This window comes from Gadus macrocephalus, chromosome 20 (genome assembly GCF_031168955.1).
Source record: "Gadus macrocephalus chromosome 20, ASM3116895v1".
In the NCBI taxonomy this organism is placed as follows: Eukaryota; Metazoa; Chordata; class Actinopteri; order Gadiformes; family Gadidae; genus Gadus; species Gadus macrocephalus.
The window spans coordinates 19512428-19531031 of NC_082401.1; the positions used below are offsets into that span (position 1 = coordinate 19512428).

At 50.0% G+C, this 18604-nt stretch overlaps 1 protein-coding gene across 8 annotated transcripts in view; it reads left to right on the forward strand.

Annotated features, from left to right (window-relative positions):
* LOC132448391 (R3H domain-containing protein 1-like) overlaps positions 1 to 15150 on the forward strand; it is a 53996-nt gene extending 38846 nt beyond the window's left edge. For 5 of the 8 annotated variants that reach the window (XM_060039616.1, XM_060039623.1, XM_060039619.1 and 2 more), the window contains 12 exons: positions 1871 to 2037; positions 2997 to 3098; positions 4495 to 4785; positions 5454 to 5574; positions 7599 to 7756; positions 8134 to 8285; positions 9560 to 9667; positions 11955 to 12126; positions 12477 to 12621; positions 12727 to 12824; positions 12938 to 13012; positions 13313 to 15150. In XM_060039616.1, the coding sequence (XP_059895599.1) occupies positions 1871 to 2037; positions 2997 to 3098; positions 4495 to 4785; positions 5454 to 5574; positions 7599 to 7756; positions 8134 to 8285; positions 9560 to 9667; positions 11955 to 12126; positions 12477 to 12621; positions 12727 to 12824; positions 12938 to 13012; positions 13313 to 13315 (1592 nt within the window). In that variant the 3' untranslated portion in view covers positions 13316 to 15150. Of the gene's footprint in view, positions 1 to 1870; positions 2038 to 2996; positions 3099 to 4494; positions 4786 to 5453; positions 5575 to 7598; positions 7757 to 8133; positions 8286 to 9559; positions 9668 to 11954; positions 12127 to 12407; positions 12622 to 12726; positions 12825 to 12937; positions 13013 to 13312 lie in introns of those variants that run through there. The other 3 variants (XM_060039618.1, XM_060039620.1, XM_060039622.1) reach the window with 3 other exon arrangements.
* Positions 15151 to 18604: the final 3454 nt, after the last annotated feature.

Below are 18604 nucleotides of genomic sequence, written 5' to 3' on the forward strand. Positions count from 1 at the left end.
TCTGGTCGGCAAATCCTTCCAAATCCACACGGAGGTCTACATCTAATGATGAGCCTTACATGCAAATGAGATCCCACACTCCCCCCCCACACACGTCTCCCCGCTCGATCTCCCTCCCTCCCACCCCCGTGCTGCGGATCGCCTCCGTCGGCACTTTGAAAAATGATAGCCGTCTAGCAAGATCAATATAGCCGGCGACGGCCCAAACACATTCCGCCGGGGTTTGCTCGGACACAAATGATGAAGCCGTACTGTACACCTAATTGAATATAGAGGAGAAATTGACGGCGTGGCCCTCCACATGCCTAATGTATTCCTCCTTAGCGGCGTGCACCTTTTTTAAATATGCACAGGCCTGATAAGGCCGGCCTGGACGGGTTGGCGCTAATGCGTTTTTCTATCGTTCCCTTTTTTCCTTTCGAAGTCAACCAGGGTGTGAAAGTGCTTATTGACCTTTCGTAAGGAGTCTGCAAATAGGAACTCTTTATAGCGTGCCACAAATCCACCCCCGCCCCCCCCCTCCCCAGAGTTAATTTGACTACCTGCGGGCGCACAAACCGTAACGACAAGGTGTTTTTTTTCCTGGGTCAGCGTGACGTCGTCTTGAGGAGCAGAGGCTCGGACTGGAAGTAACGTTTTTATTACGAAGGAGTTTAACAAAACCCCCCCCCCCCCCCCCCCCTCGATTGCAGACGCGCTCCTTTTGCGCGCGGGAGGCGTAGATTAGAGCGTCTCCGAGCCTGGGGAGGTTTGATGGCGCTGGCGGAGCACATTCTTGTGGATTTTCGCTGATCCCTCGCCTCGCCGGTAACGGGAACAAGGGAAGGAGCCCGGCAGAATGCTAATGGTACACCGGCGCACGGATAAATGGGCGTTAATTACTTCCTGTCAAGCACACTCCTATTCTTTCGCCGCCGCCGCCGCGACAGAAAGATATCTTTTCAAAAGCGTGTGCTCACTATCCGCCTGTAGCTCCTTGTGAACATTTTCGCGGATTTCACGCATGAATGGATTCATGAAATATCAGCACAGGAAATTCGTAAGAGGACTAGGCGTATTATTTTTCATTAGCAATTCAGATAATAAACCTCGAGTAAGACGGGGGAGGGAGGGAGGAATTATAATAAATGTTGACAAAAAATGACTTGAACAAGTCTTAAGCTGGATCTTTTGTGGTTCTCGCACCCAATGTGCCTTGACTGTATTGTCCCTCGTATTCCAGGCTTAGGCAAACGTAAATATTAACTTTGAAGGCGTCCGCAGAAGTGCGGTGCTGGACCGTGGGGCTCTGAACTGCTTCAGGGAAACACTAGTGAAGGCGGGCATCGCTAATGCGAATCCCAATTGCTGATCTATTATAGTAAAGACGTCTCGGCAGATGTAAAGCAGTACATTTGATGCCTTGATGGCCCTGGCTTCATTTGGTTACAGTGGATGACGATTACGTTAGATTTGGTGCATAATTGGCAATGATGCGTCGTTTGTTTTACCTGTTCACTACACTTTTTGTTTTTGAGATCCTGATGGTATTTACAAGTATTACCACGTTAGGATAAACCTAACTCAAAGTTGAGTGTATACATCAGAGTTTGAAAAGAAAACCGTGATTTGATTTTTGGAAGTTGGTCAAATCTACCCATAGACTCAGGCAGACGGATGCATGAGAAAGCCCAGTCCCATCGGTTAATAGATTCCAACGCACTCACAGGACGGACGCCAAGTCCGAATTTTGATGTTCAATTGAGACAGCCCCGGGTCCCTATTTATTCATGTATGCAGCCATTAACCAAAGGCGGATTCATTTTTTGACTTTAATCCATTGTCTCCCCCCTCTCCCCCCTCTCCCCCCCCCCCACTCTCCTCTTTTCAGGCCAGCCCTTTGTCAACCCAGACGGCACGGCGGTGGTGTACAACCCTGGCCTGGCCTCCCAGCAGGGAAGGAGTCAGCAGTCCCACCCCCCTCTGTCCGCGCCGCCACCCCCCTCCGCCCAGCCCGGCCCCCACCAGCACCAGCCGGCCAACCACCTCCTCTCCCAGGTCCGCCCCACGCCCACCGTCCTCGCTCTCCGCCGACCCTGCCACGCACACGCACCCAATTACTTCCTGGATGGCCAACATGTTGCACAGCACTGCACATAATTAAATTGTAACCAGAAATAGAAACTACTGTGCGCACTTGCACTTACTTGCGTGTACAATCGCACACACACACACACACACACACACACGTACGTTCATCCTTTCACCACCGCCACGGTGTTGCTCCTTGTCAACTTAACTTTATCTGTTGTATTTATTTTTCCATTTAGCCGGGGGTGGGGGGGGGGGGGGGGGGGGGGGGGGGGGGTGTTAAGGGTTGGGCTTCATTAAAGTTAATGGCAGGACTGGGAATGGCGTCGACCCCTCTGTTTGCCACACAACCTACGGGGGCAGAACAGAAGGGCAGTTTCTTTCGGAGGGGGGGAAGCGAATCCCTTGTGATTACTTGGGAGACAAGTGCGCCATCGAGTTCAGAGGGACCCGGGCTGATGAGGTTCATGCAGATTAGAGAGATTTTGCACAAGCCAACGAGGATTTTCATTACTCCTGATTGAAAAATGTTTCCACTGACGAGGGGACTTTTCTCTTCATTACCATTTCCTCGCAGACTGCTTCCACTGGCTATTTCACATATTTGCTCTTTGCCCGTGCCTTTTATACTTCTTGCCTCTACCAATATCCCTTTCCTCTGCTTGCTCCACTAGGACACTTAGCTCTTCTTCTTTAAATGTTTAATTTACTGAGACAGGATCCATATCCCGTCTATTACTAAACCACCCGTTGCCTAGCCCCTCCTCCCCCTCCTCCCCCTCCTCCCCCTCCCCTTCTTCCACTCTTGTCCTCGTCTAAAAAATAAATCTTTTCTCCTCTCTCTCTTCGTGTGTGTGTGGGTGTGTGTGTTTGTGTGCTCTACGTGTGGGATCTGTGTGTGTGTGTGTGTGTGTGTGTTCTCTCAGCCGGTCCGGTCCTTCCAGCCCTCCACTCAGCCTGTCCAGTACTCGACGGTCTCTTACACACCGCAGCTCCTCTCCGTCTCCCCTAACCAACCATACACTGTGGTACCTGCCTTTCTTCTCTCTTCTCTCCCCTCATCCCCCTGCCCCTCCTCTTCCACTGTGGTGCCCCCCCCCCCCACCCCCACACACACACACACACTTCTGGTCCCTCTTTGTCTTCTTATCTTCCTGTGGTCGAGCGTCCCTCACTTGGTGTTTTCACAGGGTCCTTCGGTAGTCATCGTGCAAAACTTTTTTTGGGAGGGCAGGGGGAATATTCAAAGACATGCCTAAAGAACGAGGCTGGAATATTTATTATCATGGTGAAATACACCATAATATCATTCATGGATGACATTCAGTCTAACGTGTGAGTTAGGTTCTCTAGTGTTTGGTATTTTTTTTGTCAGACTAAAGCTTAGAGTAGTAGCTGAGTATCTAGTCCTGCCAGACCGCATAACGGCATCTCCTAGTGATGCACTGTGGGTCGACACGACGCTAATGGAGGAAGATATCCAGTTCTTTAACCATATTCCCCCTGTCCCATTAAGCGCGCGCTTCGCGGCTCTCTCGGCGTCGGTTGTCATTCATGAAGCGTGATCAATGCGTTCTCATCGTGTCTGAAGACGTATCAAGAGGCTGTCTTTGTTTGTAGCGAGTGTGTATCCCGCGGTGCCCGGGCCCAAGAGGGGGCTCGCTTCCCAGGCACTGCTCCCCGCCAACTGGGATCGGGCTGTATAATTTGACATGGATTATGATGGATGACTCGTAACTGGAAAACCAGGGGCGGTAGGCAGGGTGTACTCGCTGGCAAAAACAAACACGAGAAATTGATGTGTTGGGTGTCTTGTCAGCGGATCATTAAATCCATTATATGTATATCAGTATCAATTTTGGAAACGTGATGAAATTTTGATTGAGACGGATATGATTTAGAGTTTTTTTTAAATTCACCCACGTCTCATCTACATAGTTTGCATTTTAAGAGGCTTTTTAAAAGCAGATGAAGAGTTGAGCGTCGACGTTGACGTGGTCGAGCTGAGCTGTCGATACACGAGTAATGGCGTCATTATGAATGGGCTGGGCTGCCCTTTACCCGCCTGATGACAGTCTGCCACACCGCCGACCTGCCTGCCTTAGTGAAATCCCCTTGAACCGCTGATGAGGGTTTTAAATTTGTAGAAGGCACTTATGAATAATTAATCCGGCGGCAGATGTTAAATTGAATATTTCTCTGAATAGAATCGCTGATATTCCCAAAACGGCCCGTCGCCGTTCCAGGACGACGAACGTAAACCACGTTGTAAAAATACCCCCCCCCCCCCCCCATTATCCCCCCAAATCATTTATTCAAATCGTTCAGCTGTTGCAGCAACGCCAGCATGTCATTGGGTCCTTTCTGACGCACGCGCTTTGTTGTTCCTCTGCCCTCCCTCTCCCTCTCTCCGGGGCCCCGCAGCAAGACAACCTGGGGCCCCAGTTCAGCCACATGGGGCTGGGCCGCCAGCCGTCGAGTGAGAGCCGGGAGGCACACACTGCCATGTACCCCACCTCCGTGGTGCTCCAGCCCCCCCCCCCGCAGCAGCAGCAGCAGCAGCTGCAGCAGCCGCCGCCGGCAGGCTACATGGTGGCCCCGCCCCCAGGACAGTCTGTGGCGGGCCCCGCCTACTCCAACGCCGCCCCCCAAGCCGTCAACCAGCCCTCCATGCAGCAGCAGCAGCAAGCGTACATGCAACAACCCATGCAGCAGGTAGGAACGTCGTCCGTCCCCCCACCCCCCCCCCCCCGTAACCATGACGACTTGACAACAGCATAACCATTAGCCGTCCTCGTCGTGTCATGTTTTACTTTTTTCTATTGTTTGTTCCGTTTGTCTGCCGTTGCTCTTCAGCGGAACACCGTGATTTCCGTACGCATCCGTGAAATGTTCTGCGGTTAAGGGGTGCTTGGTGCTTGTTTTGTTTCCTCTAATCCGCGCCAATGGATTTTTGTGGGAGATTTGAGCAGTTAACACAAAAGCCCTAATCTGCTGCACATCTGAAATGCTTGTTTTGCGACGCTAAATCGGGTCTCTCTATTTCACGAACCATTGGTTCAATAAAATAAGTAATTGCCAATCTTGCCTATGAAAACTTAATGCGGGGGTACCTGCGTTAGGATAATAGACCAGATTAAGTAACGCACCATCTTTTTCGCTTGTCGTCGAGTCGGCGACCCACGGATCTTAAAAAAGTACTCATTGTATTCCCCTCCCTAATTGGCGAAATAACAAAACGCAAAAGCGAGGAGGCCTTATCGCACTTTACCACAGAGAAGGGGGGGGGGGGGGGGGGCCTAGCGGGGCTCTGCTGACATCGGAGCGTCCCATGTAGGCTTCGACCGGTGCCCCTGCTCACACCCCCCTCCTTGTCTCCTCAGATGCCGGCCTGCTACTGTGCGCCTGGACAGTACCCTCTTTCCAGCCAGCCGTACCGGCCGGTGGGCACGGTCCAGTACAGCGGCCCCCACAGCCAGACCATCAACCCCTCCCAGCAGACAGGTAATTACCCCGGGGGAAGTAATCTGAGACACCCAGACTCCCCCCCCCCCCCCCCCCCCCCCCACCAGTGTCTTTAAATGGGTGTTTAATTTCTTTCCGTGGCGGGGAGCCATTTGTCTATTTCCCTGACCTTGTGTGCCACATTAGCTTTTTCCTGGGTTAACGTCGTCCGTAGCCCTTATTTTTCCTCCCGTTATTGTTCATTGTTTGTGTTGTTCTCCCTCCCCGCCGTCCTCTCCCTGTGAGGTGTTTACCTTGTGGTGTTGTCTGTTCTTCTTTGTTTGTTTGTTTGGGAGGCTCTCATCAGCCCCGTGTTTGCTCCGGTTATGTGTCCCCGTGGCAGCCCCACAATGGACCCCTCTCAGGCACTGCGGCGGGGGCCCCAGCCTCCCCCCCCTCCCCCCCCCGGCGGGGGGCGGAGACGTGGTGCACGGGGCTAATTACACCGGCGCCGCACTGGCTTTTCTTCCCGTGCCATTATCTTGCCTCCTTGTCTGACACGAGGGGCATTGTTTCCTCCCTAGCGCTGCTCTTTACTCTGGGAGGATGGATATGCGGTGCGGGTGGCGGGGGGGGTACGGGGACGCAAGTGTTTTCGGTGCTTTTTATTTGGGAGAAACGAGATGCGAGGTGTTGGGGTCTTTTGTCTTTCCCGAGCTGCCCTGTGAGTGTTTCCAGGTGGTCCACGCGGGGTGCTGGTTCGGCCGGTGTCGGCGCGCTGAGTGTCTGGGGACGGGGCCGGGGCGCTGTCTGAGAGGCCCTATGATTCTCACAGTGAACCGGTCTCTTTTCCTGCCCCTCCTTCCTCCTCCTCCTCCTCCTCCTCCTCTTCTTCTCCTGGACGGCAGAAGATCCGGCACTGAGCACCCAAACTGTTTTGCGTAATTTCCGATTTTTCCGTCTCCCGTCAGTAAAAAAAAAAGAAAACGATTTTTGTGTGCACGCGCGTTTGCTCTCATTTCCAAACGCTTGGCGTTATGATGCATGGTTGTAATAAAGGAGTCGCTCACCCTTGCCTAAACATCCTGATTTACTAATGGATCTTCACGGGTGCGAGTACAGCATGTTTTGCTGCACTGTCTTTTGGGGGCTAGGCTTCTCACTGAGCTGGACGTTGTGTTGCTTTGTAGAAGAGCGCCATGCATGGGTTTTGTGTCGACGGACACTAATAATATGATGGGGAGGTGGTAGAGATGGCGGTCTGATGCTTCACAACGCTCCTTGGAACCCTCTTTGAGCACCAGGTCAGATGGGTTGTGAACTGATGGATACAATTGTCAAGTGGGTCTGACCAAGGTTGGATTTCTTTTTTGTCTCACCGCTCAATAGCCCGCTGAGAGAATGTTTAATTCTATATAGGATTTGTGCTGGGTCCCTAAATGAAAGCGAGACAACGGGGCCCTAAAAATAGCCTCGGCCGGCCTCCTCTTCGCCCTGCAGGGGCCTCCCGGTCCCTTTGTCCCACTTCCCGTCTCATCTCGGCTGAATTGATTGCCGTCGCTCTCACCCAAAGCTGGGAGAAAATTGAAAATTGCCCACCAAACCCCCAGCCTGCACATGGCTGCTATCGGCTTGATTTTATTATTGTTATTATTTATTTATTTTCACCTGTCTGTGCTGTTTCCCATCTGCAGTGAAGGGAGAGATATTATTCCATGTGTTTGTGTACGTATTGAATTTTTCCCCTCGCCGGTAGCACTTCTGTCGGTGCACACGCTGCCCGCTGCCTTTGACACTGATACGTCGGCAATAGAAAGATGAAAAGCAAGAAAACGTGTCGAACCCAACCGGTCCAAGGATCTTTATAATGTGATTTCATGTTATTGGTTTTCTCGTGTACTTTTTTTTTTTTTTTTCAATGTTTTGTTGTGTTGAAGGAATAATACTTTGATGGTAGACTGCGTTCATCAAAACCCTATCGTCGCTGGTTCCCTGTATTGCGCTCGGCAGTCACAATCTGTCGGCTTGTCTAAACGTTGTGCTGAAGCTCAGACGTGTCTTTTCCCTTGCCCGTTCCCTTCCAGGTTACCAAACTGTGATGCCAAGCCAAGCGCAGAGCTACCCACAGAGTATGATGGCTGTACAACAGCCACAGGGTCAAAACATGGTCAGCGGCCAGCACAGCAATATGGGAAATCAGATGCAAAGCATGATGGTCCAGTTTCCCATGCAGTCTTATCAGGTGCGTGTTCCCTTACAAACGAGAAGGGTTTTTGTGTGCTTTTTTTTGTGGTGTTCCCGTCCTTAAAAAGGAAACGATCATCAAGATATGCTGCTCGAGCCTGATTAGTTTGACCTCATTTGAATCCAGCACAGTCTTGGGAATTCAGGAATGCTTTTGATTTTCCTCATTAAAAATAAAAGCAATCACACAGTTAGCTTGTTGTAACTTTCCCGTCTGTAAAAATACGTGTAAAGGCAAAACCTATCCCCAGGCTATAACTGTGTGTGTGTGTGTGTGTGTGTGTGTGTGTGTGTGTGTGTGTGTGTGTGTGTGTGTGTGTGTGTGTGTGTGTGTGTGTGTGTGTGTGTGTGTGTGTGTGTGTGTGTGTGTGGCAGGTGTCCATGCCCCAGGGGTCCCAGGCTGTGCCCCAGCAGTCCTACCAGCAGCCCGTCCTCATCCCCAGCCAGTCTAACCAGGGCCCCATGCCTGGCTCGGGTGTCCAGGTGTTCTACAGTGTTTTAACGCCCAGCCAACAGAACTCAATGGGGTACGCCGCCGCCGCCGCCGCCGCCCATAAGACGCTAGAGACGGGGTTGTGACCAACTGAGCTCCCTGCACAGGATGTGCTGATCGCAGCTTGTACCGACAGCCTACGCGGACAGACTGAGCCCCCTCCCACACAATGCGCCACCATGATTAATAAGCAACTCAATCTGTGATGTTTCATCAAATCCACGGCACAATCTTAACCCGTGGTTCACCCGTAGCCTTAATAACTCTTGCTTTGCTTCCTTGTCTACTCGTAGCTATTTAATATATCGCCCTCTTGTCCAGTCAAACAGAAAACATGCTGGTTTCAGAACAGGCTGCTACGCGAAATATTTAAACCTCCCGTAATATGGCTTAACGGTGAATTAAAATAGTAAAGCACTCCCTTCCGCTGTAGGGTCAGATATCGGCGCGGCACAAGATAATGGGCGGGCTTCTAACATTTTGACACGCATTGTGATACACGGCGAGGACATCGGTTAGCTCCGGGGGCGCCCATCCCGCGCAGGGAGCGCGCTCTGTCAGAACGCCACCGCTCACTCACCGCACCCGTTTGTTCATTCTGTCATCACCAAGCAACGTTTTGAGGCGCCGCAGCTCAACTGCACCCAGCGCCATCTGCTACACTCCCCCCCCCCTCCCCCTTTTTTTTTAGTAGGCCACGCTCTGGATGATTAATAAGAGCAGATATCCAGTGGGTCTTAATATAACCGCCGCGGTCCCGTGTGGTGAGCGGCGCTCTCTGCCTGCCATCCTTCACGCCCGGCCCCCGCTGCGCCGACGCGGCGCTATTCCTCGCGGCGCCCGTCTCCGGCAGCTGCCCGTGGGCCTTCGGGCTGACGCATCACCGTTCACCTGGCTCCCGGTGTCCTTATTAAATCAGCGCCCGGGAGCCTCGCCAAAGCCGCACATCTGAGGCGCGGCGCGGCCGCAATTTGGTTACCGCGGTGATGTGTTATGATAAATGCCCATGGCCGTTGATTTGTTTCGATTTTTCGTTGAAAATTGGATCTGCACCCCCCCCCCCCCACACTCACTCCTCCGCCACCCAGAGATTGGCCCCACCGGCACCTGGCGGGGATATTTATCGTGGTTCTCATGCGGTGGGATGACATGGATCGCCTGGGTCCCCCCCCCCCCTTCCGCTCAGCTAATTAAGCCTGTTTTTATCCCGCTTTATAAGAAGGAGAAAAACAACGTGCCAGTCAAGCTGCTCATGTCTCTCTGTCTCCGTCTCTGTCTCCGTCTCTTCCCCCCCCCCCCCCCGCTCAGCTCCTCCATGGGGTTCCTGCCCCCTCCCGGCTCGGAGCAGATGCAGTTCCCGCGAGCCTCGTCGCCCTGCGCCCCCCAGCAGCACCCCACCCAGCAGTGCTCAGGTACCTACCAGCCCCCCCCCCCCGCGTGGCCGCCTCCCACCGCCGACGGGCGCGTCCTCTCTCTGACCGGTTCCGGACGTGGTCTGGAGTTTTATCTGGTCCGTCATGTCGCGAATACACCTCAGTGTTATTTGGGTCCTAAAATATGCTACACCTAAAGAACAGCAGATTATAGAAAAAATGGTTGCTGTTTGGATTATGCGCATGGGTGTTTTTTATCGTTTTACTTGTCCAATTGAGACGAGCTTGAGCACATGTCCAATATAAGCCGAGCTAGGTCGATCGGTGGCGGTCAATACGTTTCACAAGTACCACATGATGGTGAATGCGTGTGGCTTTTGAATTGAATTGGTTTCCACAGGAGGAAATGCAGAAAGTCATCCGTCTTTTCTTCCCCCTCCTTTTAATTGTTTTTATTTGGAACATCTGCATATGTTGTGACTAGCAGCAAAGGATGGCGCATGTTGAGACTAGCAACACCACTGATGAATCCAACATCTACCAAAAGTGCACTGATTATTTAACAGGGAAAGGGGGGTGAGTGTGTGTGCGTGGGCGCGTGGGCTCTTTGGCTTTGCCACGGTTGATGCCCTCTGGCCCCCTTATTAAGCCCCGGCAGTGTCCGCGGTGCTCTCCTCTCCAAAGCACAAGATCCTCTCCTCCAGCCCTGGAAATTAGATTTCACGAGACAAAAGGAGAGCCTGTCATCAAGAGAAATTACCTCACAACGAGATTCTCTGGCAAATCAAAATGGATTGACTCCATTCAAAGCTGAAGGGGGCGAGCTAGATTCTCATCTCCAAAGCCAAGCCCAATAATGCAAGGTGCAAACAAAAGGACGGTAGTGATGTAGACGTCTCGGCGACTGTGATCCGCTCTCCTTCTTCTGCTGCTTTGCCCCCCCCCCCCCCCCCCCCCAATTCCATTTCGGCTGTGGGTGTGTGTGCGTCAAAGAGGCCTTCAAGGTGCTAATTGAAATTACACTCTCCAGCCCTAACGATCTAATTATTGAACAGATATGGGGTGGTAATTAAAAAGTCATTCCTCTGCAGCTTTCTGCCCGGCCAGGTCCTTATTGAAGGGAACCGCTGGATCTCTGAATTCTAATTTGCTGCTTTTATGCCCCCCCCCTCTCCTTCTTCGGGAGCTAATTATACCGTGGAGGCAAATGTTCCTTAGCACGCCAAAATTGGATTGCTCTACCCAAGCAGGTGGTCAGAATGTTTTTAATTCTGTGCGGGGATTATCCAGCGGCGGAGTGGGTTTCAAGGCGAACTCCGTTTTTCAATGTTCACTAACGTTCGCTAACGTTTAGATTCTCCCCGGCCGTCCACCGTTGAGAGCTCCGTGTTGTCACTCGCTCTCTGCCAACTCGGCATCGGATCGTGCTTGATTGAAACAAAAGCGTAGTTAATTACTCCACTTTTTGGGGGATTTTCCTTGACTTCCCAGACGATTACATGACTTTGTCTTGGCTCCCGTTTTGCTCACGTTTCACTAATTTGAGTCGTCGTGAATTCGACTCTGAACATAAAAGCAGTCTTTCCCGAACGGTCGTCCCATTATTCACACCGGGAACAGAGCAGACGTGTCGGGAATAACGGCTCGAGGGCGCTGCGCCGTCGACACCTTCCTAAAATATGGAAAAACATTAAATGGTAAAAAGCTCTTTTAGCCCGCTGTTCAAATGGAAGTCGGGTTTAAGTTCTCTGATGTGATTATGTGGTATTTACACCACGGCTGCCCTTGAAACGCAGACGCAGTGTCTGCAGAGGACGCCGCCGCGTGACTCGACAAACAGCCGCTTTAAAAGCAGCAGTATAATAACGGGCTCGTACCCTGCCACTGAATGCAATAGCCGGGACCTGACGTCGCAGGTTTCCTGGGGACCGGCTTACGACCTTCAGGCAAAAGTTTCGAGGCTGTTTTTGGCCTGGTGCCGATCAACATGCTTATCTTTGCGATAAGATGGTGTGCGTTGCTGCATGCGGCTCGTAGTACATCGACTTACTCAAATCATTTAGAGATTCAGGCACACTGGCACGTTTTAGTCATCCTTCCTCATTAAATGTGCACGTCATAACTGGACCCAATTAAATATTCCAACGTTGGAAGTGTCTCTTCTATTTGAATATCCGCTGCGAGTGGTCCCCCCCTCTTCCCAGTCACTCACATTTCCGACGCCCGTGTGTGTCCGGAGAGCTGTCGCTCCACCCACCCACCTGGCGGCCGCTAACCTGGCGGCGGGCGCTATCCGCTTTTAACGCGTGCGGGTGTGCCCCCCTGCCGACAGGTGTCCCCCCTCCCCCGGGCGGCGGCATGGTGATGATGCAGCTGACGCTCCCCCACGGCCAGCAGCCGCGCCCCCACTCCCCCCCCCAGTGGAAGCACCACAAGTACTACAGTCTGGACCACCAGAGGCTGCCCAAGTCCGCAGAGCTTTCGTCCCTCGACACCTCGCAGGTAAGCCGGCCCCTCGCCCTGGTTTGACCCGCACGTTGTCATGCGTGGGTGCAGCCGATGGGTGAGAAGGGGCCACAAACGCGCACACGCATATTGCTCTTCATAGCAACAATTTGATGGGTGATTTTTAATTTTGATGATAATAATTCATAATGAATAATTATTAATAATTATTAATTATTAATTATTAATTATTAATAATAATAATAATACGTTTTATTTTAAAAGCGCTTTCAGGGCACCCAAGGACTCTCTGTAAATGAAGTGCATATGCCCAATAGAATACATTCATAAGGAGAATTCAAAAACGTCACCAAACCAGCTGACCGAGTGTTGACTTTGAACCCCAGAGCAGTCCTCAGCTGGGCAGCCCCGCCACCTCGCCCGCCCAGTCGCCCACGCCCACCCACCTGACCAATGTGAAGAACCTCCGTCCTGGTCTGTCCTCCGCCCCGCTTATGCCACAGTTCTCCCGACCCTTCCTGCCCGGCCACGGTAAGACCCGTTCACACGGCCTGTGCCTTGAGTGGGGGTAACCTTTATCGAGCATACGTGTGTCCGCACCGGTGGAAGCTAAATGTGTCGGGTCTTGGTTCTTAGGTGACACGCGGTACCCGCTGCTCGGGCAGCCCCTCCAGTACAACCCACAGATCCGTCCCCCCCTCCTCCACGCGCCCCCGATGATGCCCGGCCACCAGGTACCCAACGCAGCCGGTTGACGGTTCGCTCTGTAACCACTGCCAAACGTCCTGCTTCTGATTGGTCCATATCCTTCCCGTATGTGACTCCGCCCCTTTCCTCCCTCTGCCAGGTGCCGATGGGAATGAGGCATGGCGGCGGGCGCGGGAGGAAGCCGCCGAGGAAAGCTCTGTCCACCGATCTCAGTGTAAGCAAATCCCGTCTCGTGAATTTAAAATGATGATCAAAAACCGAAAAGAGGTCATGACGAGTTTATACTACATTGCATTAATATCGTCCGGAAATAATGTATCCTGTTTTTTTCGGGGCATAATGATCAAATCCCAAGCGCGATCATCCGTAAAGCTCACCTTGTTACCCGGCGTCCCTCAGACGCCCCGAGGATGGACGATCATTGAGGACAAACGGAAAATTTGCATTGAAAGATGGCGGCCCTGTTTTCTGTGTGGCCCTGATGAATGTGGCCCTCTTCTCTCGCCTCCTGCAGTGAGCCGGCGCGTCCTGGAGGTGACCGAGCTGCCGCGAACACCAGGTGGGTGCCGGAGCGAGGGGGACCCCCAGGACCCCCTAGGCCCCGCCCATCGCCACCACCGCCACCACCACCACCGCCACCACCAGGAATGTCGGCAAAGGGGCCGGTGGTGACCAACATAAATCCACCCCTCACGTCTCCCGCAAGTCCCCCGCACTCAGACTCGCTACGAGCAGGGCTCCTGGCCCAGCTGTCGTCGGTCCGGGGTGGACCGGCCCCCAAACACAGGGGGGGCGCTGTGGTGGTGGTGGTGGTGGTTGTTGTTGTTGTTGCAGCGGAACGGCAGCGACCATCATCAGACCTCTGGCTTTAAAAACAAACAAACAAACAAACCTTTTTAAGGACAGTCGCGCCCCCTCCCCCTCCCGCCACCCCTCGGCCCATGTCGCGCCCCCCCCCCCCCACACCGGTAGCCCGGCTCCGCGGTGGTCCTCCCAGCATCCCTTGCGCTCCTCGTTGGTTTGTCGTAGGACGGGTTTGTTTTTACACTTGATTTGTAGACTCTTTTTTGGGGAATGTTTTGTCTTTGTAGATCTGCGCAAAAAATCGGTGGACATGAAAAACACAGCTGAAAATGCACCAATATTCTGTTCCCCGGGCCCCTGCCTCAGCCCCCCAAAACCCCCAAAACATGCCGTTAATATATTTCTAATTGAAATCGCTTTCTGCCCTTGTCGAAGAAAGAAATCGAACATATCAAAAGGCAAGTCTGGTTTTATTTCCCCCTCTCCTTTGTTTTCCTTTTTAAAAATTGTTTTTGTTTTTGTTGCTTTATAAAATTATATTTTTGAATTTGAGCTGATGCTCGGTTCAATGGCGGTGCCTGTGAAAAGCCTGTCCTGTTCTGGAGTGTCTCTGCTGCCTCTCTTACACTCTGCTCTCGCTCTCTCTCTAAGCTAAGCTCCACCAAAGCCTTCCCATCTCCCCAAGCCCAAACCCACAGGTGTGTGTGGGGAAGGGGGCAGGGTATCCAAGTACGACCCTCACTCATACATCACAATAACGCCCAGACTCTTGTGGTCAGAACAACGCCACACACACACACACACACACACACACACACACACACACACACACACACACACACACACACACACACACACACACACACACACACACACACACACACACACACACACACACACACCCCTCCCTCTGCTACACAATGGGTCTACTGTCGTGCCTTCTTTCCCGAGTCTACTGCTTTACTCTCCACATAGACACACACGCAAAGGAAGACACCTGTCTGTGTATGTAAAAGACCCGTTTATTGTAAATAATTTATATAGTAGCTGAAGAATCCAATCACAGGCAACATTATACGTGTTGGTCACAGGCACAGGTGAGAATGACGATGGCTTTTTGGTTTTCTTCCTTGCCCTGGTTTTTAATTTAATGAAACAAAGTTCAACACATAGGGAAAGAAAACACTCCACCACCCAATGTTTTATCTTGGCAAACCTCCGCTTTCAAAACTTTCCCATCCACCTATCTCGTCTTTCCCCAGTACAAGGCCAATAGTGTCAAATCTGTCATCAGAAGGTCTTGCATTAAACCTACTGGGTCACTGGAAAATAAAAACATTTGCACATTTATACAACAGAATATATATATATCTATAGATATATTTATCTATAGCTATGTATAGCTATAGATGTCTATAAATATAGATATCTCACTTTCTTTTGTTCATTTTGTTTCGCTCAAAGAAAATGTGGATTCTGAAAGGCTCTTCAATGCTGGTGCAAGTCATTTTTATTTCAGTTTGAAAACCAATAAATGTTTACACCAAATTATGTGTTTTTTCCCAGACCAGGAAGGCCTTTCCAAAAGTCTCTCGCGAGAGTTCCAGCTATATTTGTCAAAATCAAGTGCAAATGTTTGATGTTTATCTGCGATTAAAATGTATTTTCATCAACACAACGAAATATTACCCGCTGAATGTCGGCAGATATGCCAAGTGCTTGGTTTTCTAAAGATGTGTGCATTCGTATGCCAATATGAGGGTCTTGCCTAAATTAGTCGTTACAGTGCACAATTCATCTCAATTTCCGTTTTATGGGGTTATTTGGCTGCTACATTAACCTCCCACCAGCCTAATCTCGTGAAACGGCGAGCTGCCCTCCATGGTAATATTTTTGTCTCCAATACCGTCAAAGCAATTTGGCACAAGGAAATCCAGCAGCCCGTGGCCCTCGCGCAGAGCCCGGAGGAGACGGCGCTAGGCAGAAAGTGGTGAAAACGGATCAAATGAGCTGCTCCCCTCGAGGCACGGGCTCGTGTCCGCCCGAGAAGCGAAGGCATTATTCCACCCAGAGCGGGAGATTATTAATGCGTAATTAGGTTAACATCTGGAGGGTCACGCGGCTACGCGTCAACCCGGTGCAATTGAGCGACGGGGAAATTCCTCTGGTAAATGACCCATGGGTTGTTTGGTTATGGTCATCCATTCAGACTGCCGCTTATTCTATTCTATTCTTCCACTTCACCATAGGACACCGGACAACACATTAAGCCGTTTGTGCACCGTCAAGTCATTTTTAAAGCGGATATTTTAATATCCGCTGATTTCCGTTGATTTAATGGCGATACGGACATATTTTGGGCTTCATCGGTAAGTAGCCCTAAACACAAAACCCAGTGCGTGTGGAGGGAACATCTCCAAGCACAATAAGATAGACGCTGCAATTTGACAACGGCCGATAAATTGCAAGGTCGCTATGTCCCAGAGCACTTTCCTAAGCAGGCCACCTTCCCTTCTTTCGCCACCCCGTGACCTGCAGAAGGTCCAACGTCGTCGATCGTCTGAGGCTTGCCTAACCTCTATCTGCGCCCCCCTTCCCGTCTCCATCGGTCTATAATATCGGTATGCTTGCGAGCACTTGCCGAGTTACACATGCTGACAGAAATATGCAGGCGAAATGGTACATGATGGTAATGAAACTCACGGTGCTCAACCACGGCCGATATAGCCTACATGTTTAGGGCAGGCCAAAGGCATAGGGGTCGGAAACCTGCGTCTGTTCAACCTCTGCAGCGGCTCCAAGTAGCGTCGAGGAAAAAAAAATAAAATTAACTACTTATTTTCAAAGGGAACACGTCATATTGGAGATCAAGGTGATACTGTGACACAAAAATAGAAAAATAAAGTGTGAAAAAAAAAAAGTAAACTTTTGTTAACTAAAGTAAACGTCACATCCTATGCAAACACATTTCATAAATGCAACAAACTATTGGTTATTTTATAGGCTATGTAGTATAAATAAATATAAAACGTTAGATGCTGTGTTATCTTCATTTTAGGGGTCGAATAGGTTTTGTGGCTCCAGACACATTTTATTTGGTGGAAGGAACTAGAAATGGCTCTTTTGATAGTGAAGGTTGCCGACCCCTTGCAAATAGGTGGTCGCCTAGGGCGCCACCTTTAGGTAGACGCTGGTCGCCCTCAAAGGGAAAATACAAATAAAATCTGAAATTTTGACTTATCTACTTTGCCTCGTGGATAGGCTGCCCGCCTACTCCATTGTAATCTGCCCTGGCCTGCACTTGTAGGCCTACTGTGCAAGCTGAAAGTGGGGGAGGAATTAATGTTGTTCTCTTAAACCAATTATACTTCGGTGGGCCACTTAGGAGAAAGATCCAGCTGGATGAAGATGCCAACCCATAGTCACTGATTATTCTTTAGTCCAGTCAAAACTCCAGTCAACTGTTCACCATCCAACACTCATCATGGCCGATGTCATAAAATGAATTGTGACATCTGGGAAAAAAGCTCATTGGCAACCAAAGGATGTTATTAAAAACCTTGTGTGTTCTGAAGTCTTATAGAAGGCTTTCTGGTGGATTTACCTGCGATAAAAGGTGTAGGAATCCTAGTCGCGGTTTCGATTCAACGGAAGATGAGTTCCAATCATTGCAATATATCTGGTATTAATAGTGTTCTAGCTAGCTAATCTATCTGCACATAGCATACTCATAATTCGCCTGAAACTATTGGTCCCAAATATGTTGATGTGTGCTCTTCATGATCAAGCTCTAGATCGAGCATGCTATATACCTCTGTGTCCATTTGTCAACTACACATGGGGCCTATATTTGACATTAGTTTTGCTTCAATTTCTAAGCCATGAGTTTATACAAGAAAATGGACAATGTCCAGGGTTTCCCGGTTTGTTTCTTGGAAGCTCTACATCTCCTAATGCTTTGCCACCCTTGGATGAAAGTACAAAATATGTGAGTACCATCTGCGAAAACCCTCTAGTCCGTTCTGATCACAACTTCATTGTCTCTAGGACCAATTTTACTAAGGACGTTATTATCTATCAAATAGGTTGGGCATTGGGGGAAATGGCCTAGCTCTTGGGCTGTTTACAGTACAAAAATACAAGTGGGAATACCAAATAACCGTTTCGGTGTGTATTTGCAGTAATAAAAGGATGGACCATAATATGCCTATTGGCATGGCCTGACCTGCTAGTATGAGCCGCCATCAGAACATTTCTTGTGAAAGAACTCAACCACCTCGGCTTTCTTGACAAAGTAGATATCTGTGGGTAATTACTTTTTTATAAACCGTGATTTGAACCATAATGCCTATATGAGGATAATTACTAGACTGATGGCTTTATTATCATCATCCGACTCTCATCTTCATTTTTTCCACAAGGATAGGAATACGACCACAGCGCCATCTTGTGGCCAGTGAGTAATTTGATATTTATTAACATTATTTACATATCGCAAGTTTAAAGGTCAAGTGTGTAGAATTTAGTAGCAACTAGTAATGAGGTTGAATCAAGTGAATAGTCATATACTTTATTGCGATCTGTTATATGTATTGATCGTTGAGGCCAATGTTAGTAAAAATATATTAGGGTTAATTTTTTCTAATCTTTATAACAAGTTTTTATGTGCAGGTTTTGCTACTGTGTGCAATGTCACAGACATGATTATGGCTAACATCCTCATTTTCTCAGTACATGCCATCAACCTACCCCATTGTCCTCCATTAATTCTCAACGCTGTGGGTGGGGGGGCCACTGACAATTAATCGGATGGTATGTGCACCAAAGTAGCATTTTTAGATTAGTATCATGAATCCAGATATTGTTTGTTTAACTCACTCCCAGCCTTTTAATGCGAGGGAGTCCAGAATGTAGCTAGTTAAAGGGTGAAGTGTCATCTCATATATACGTAATGTATCCTACCCCATGAATTGAAGACTGACTGTCTTCTCTGAATGCTTTG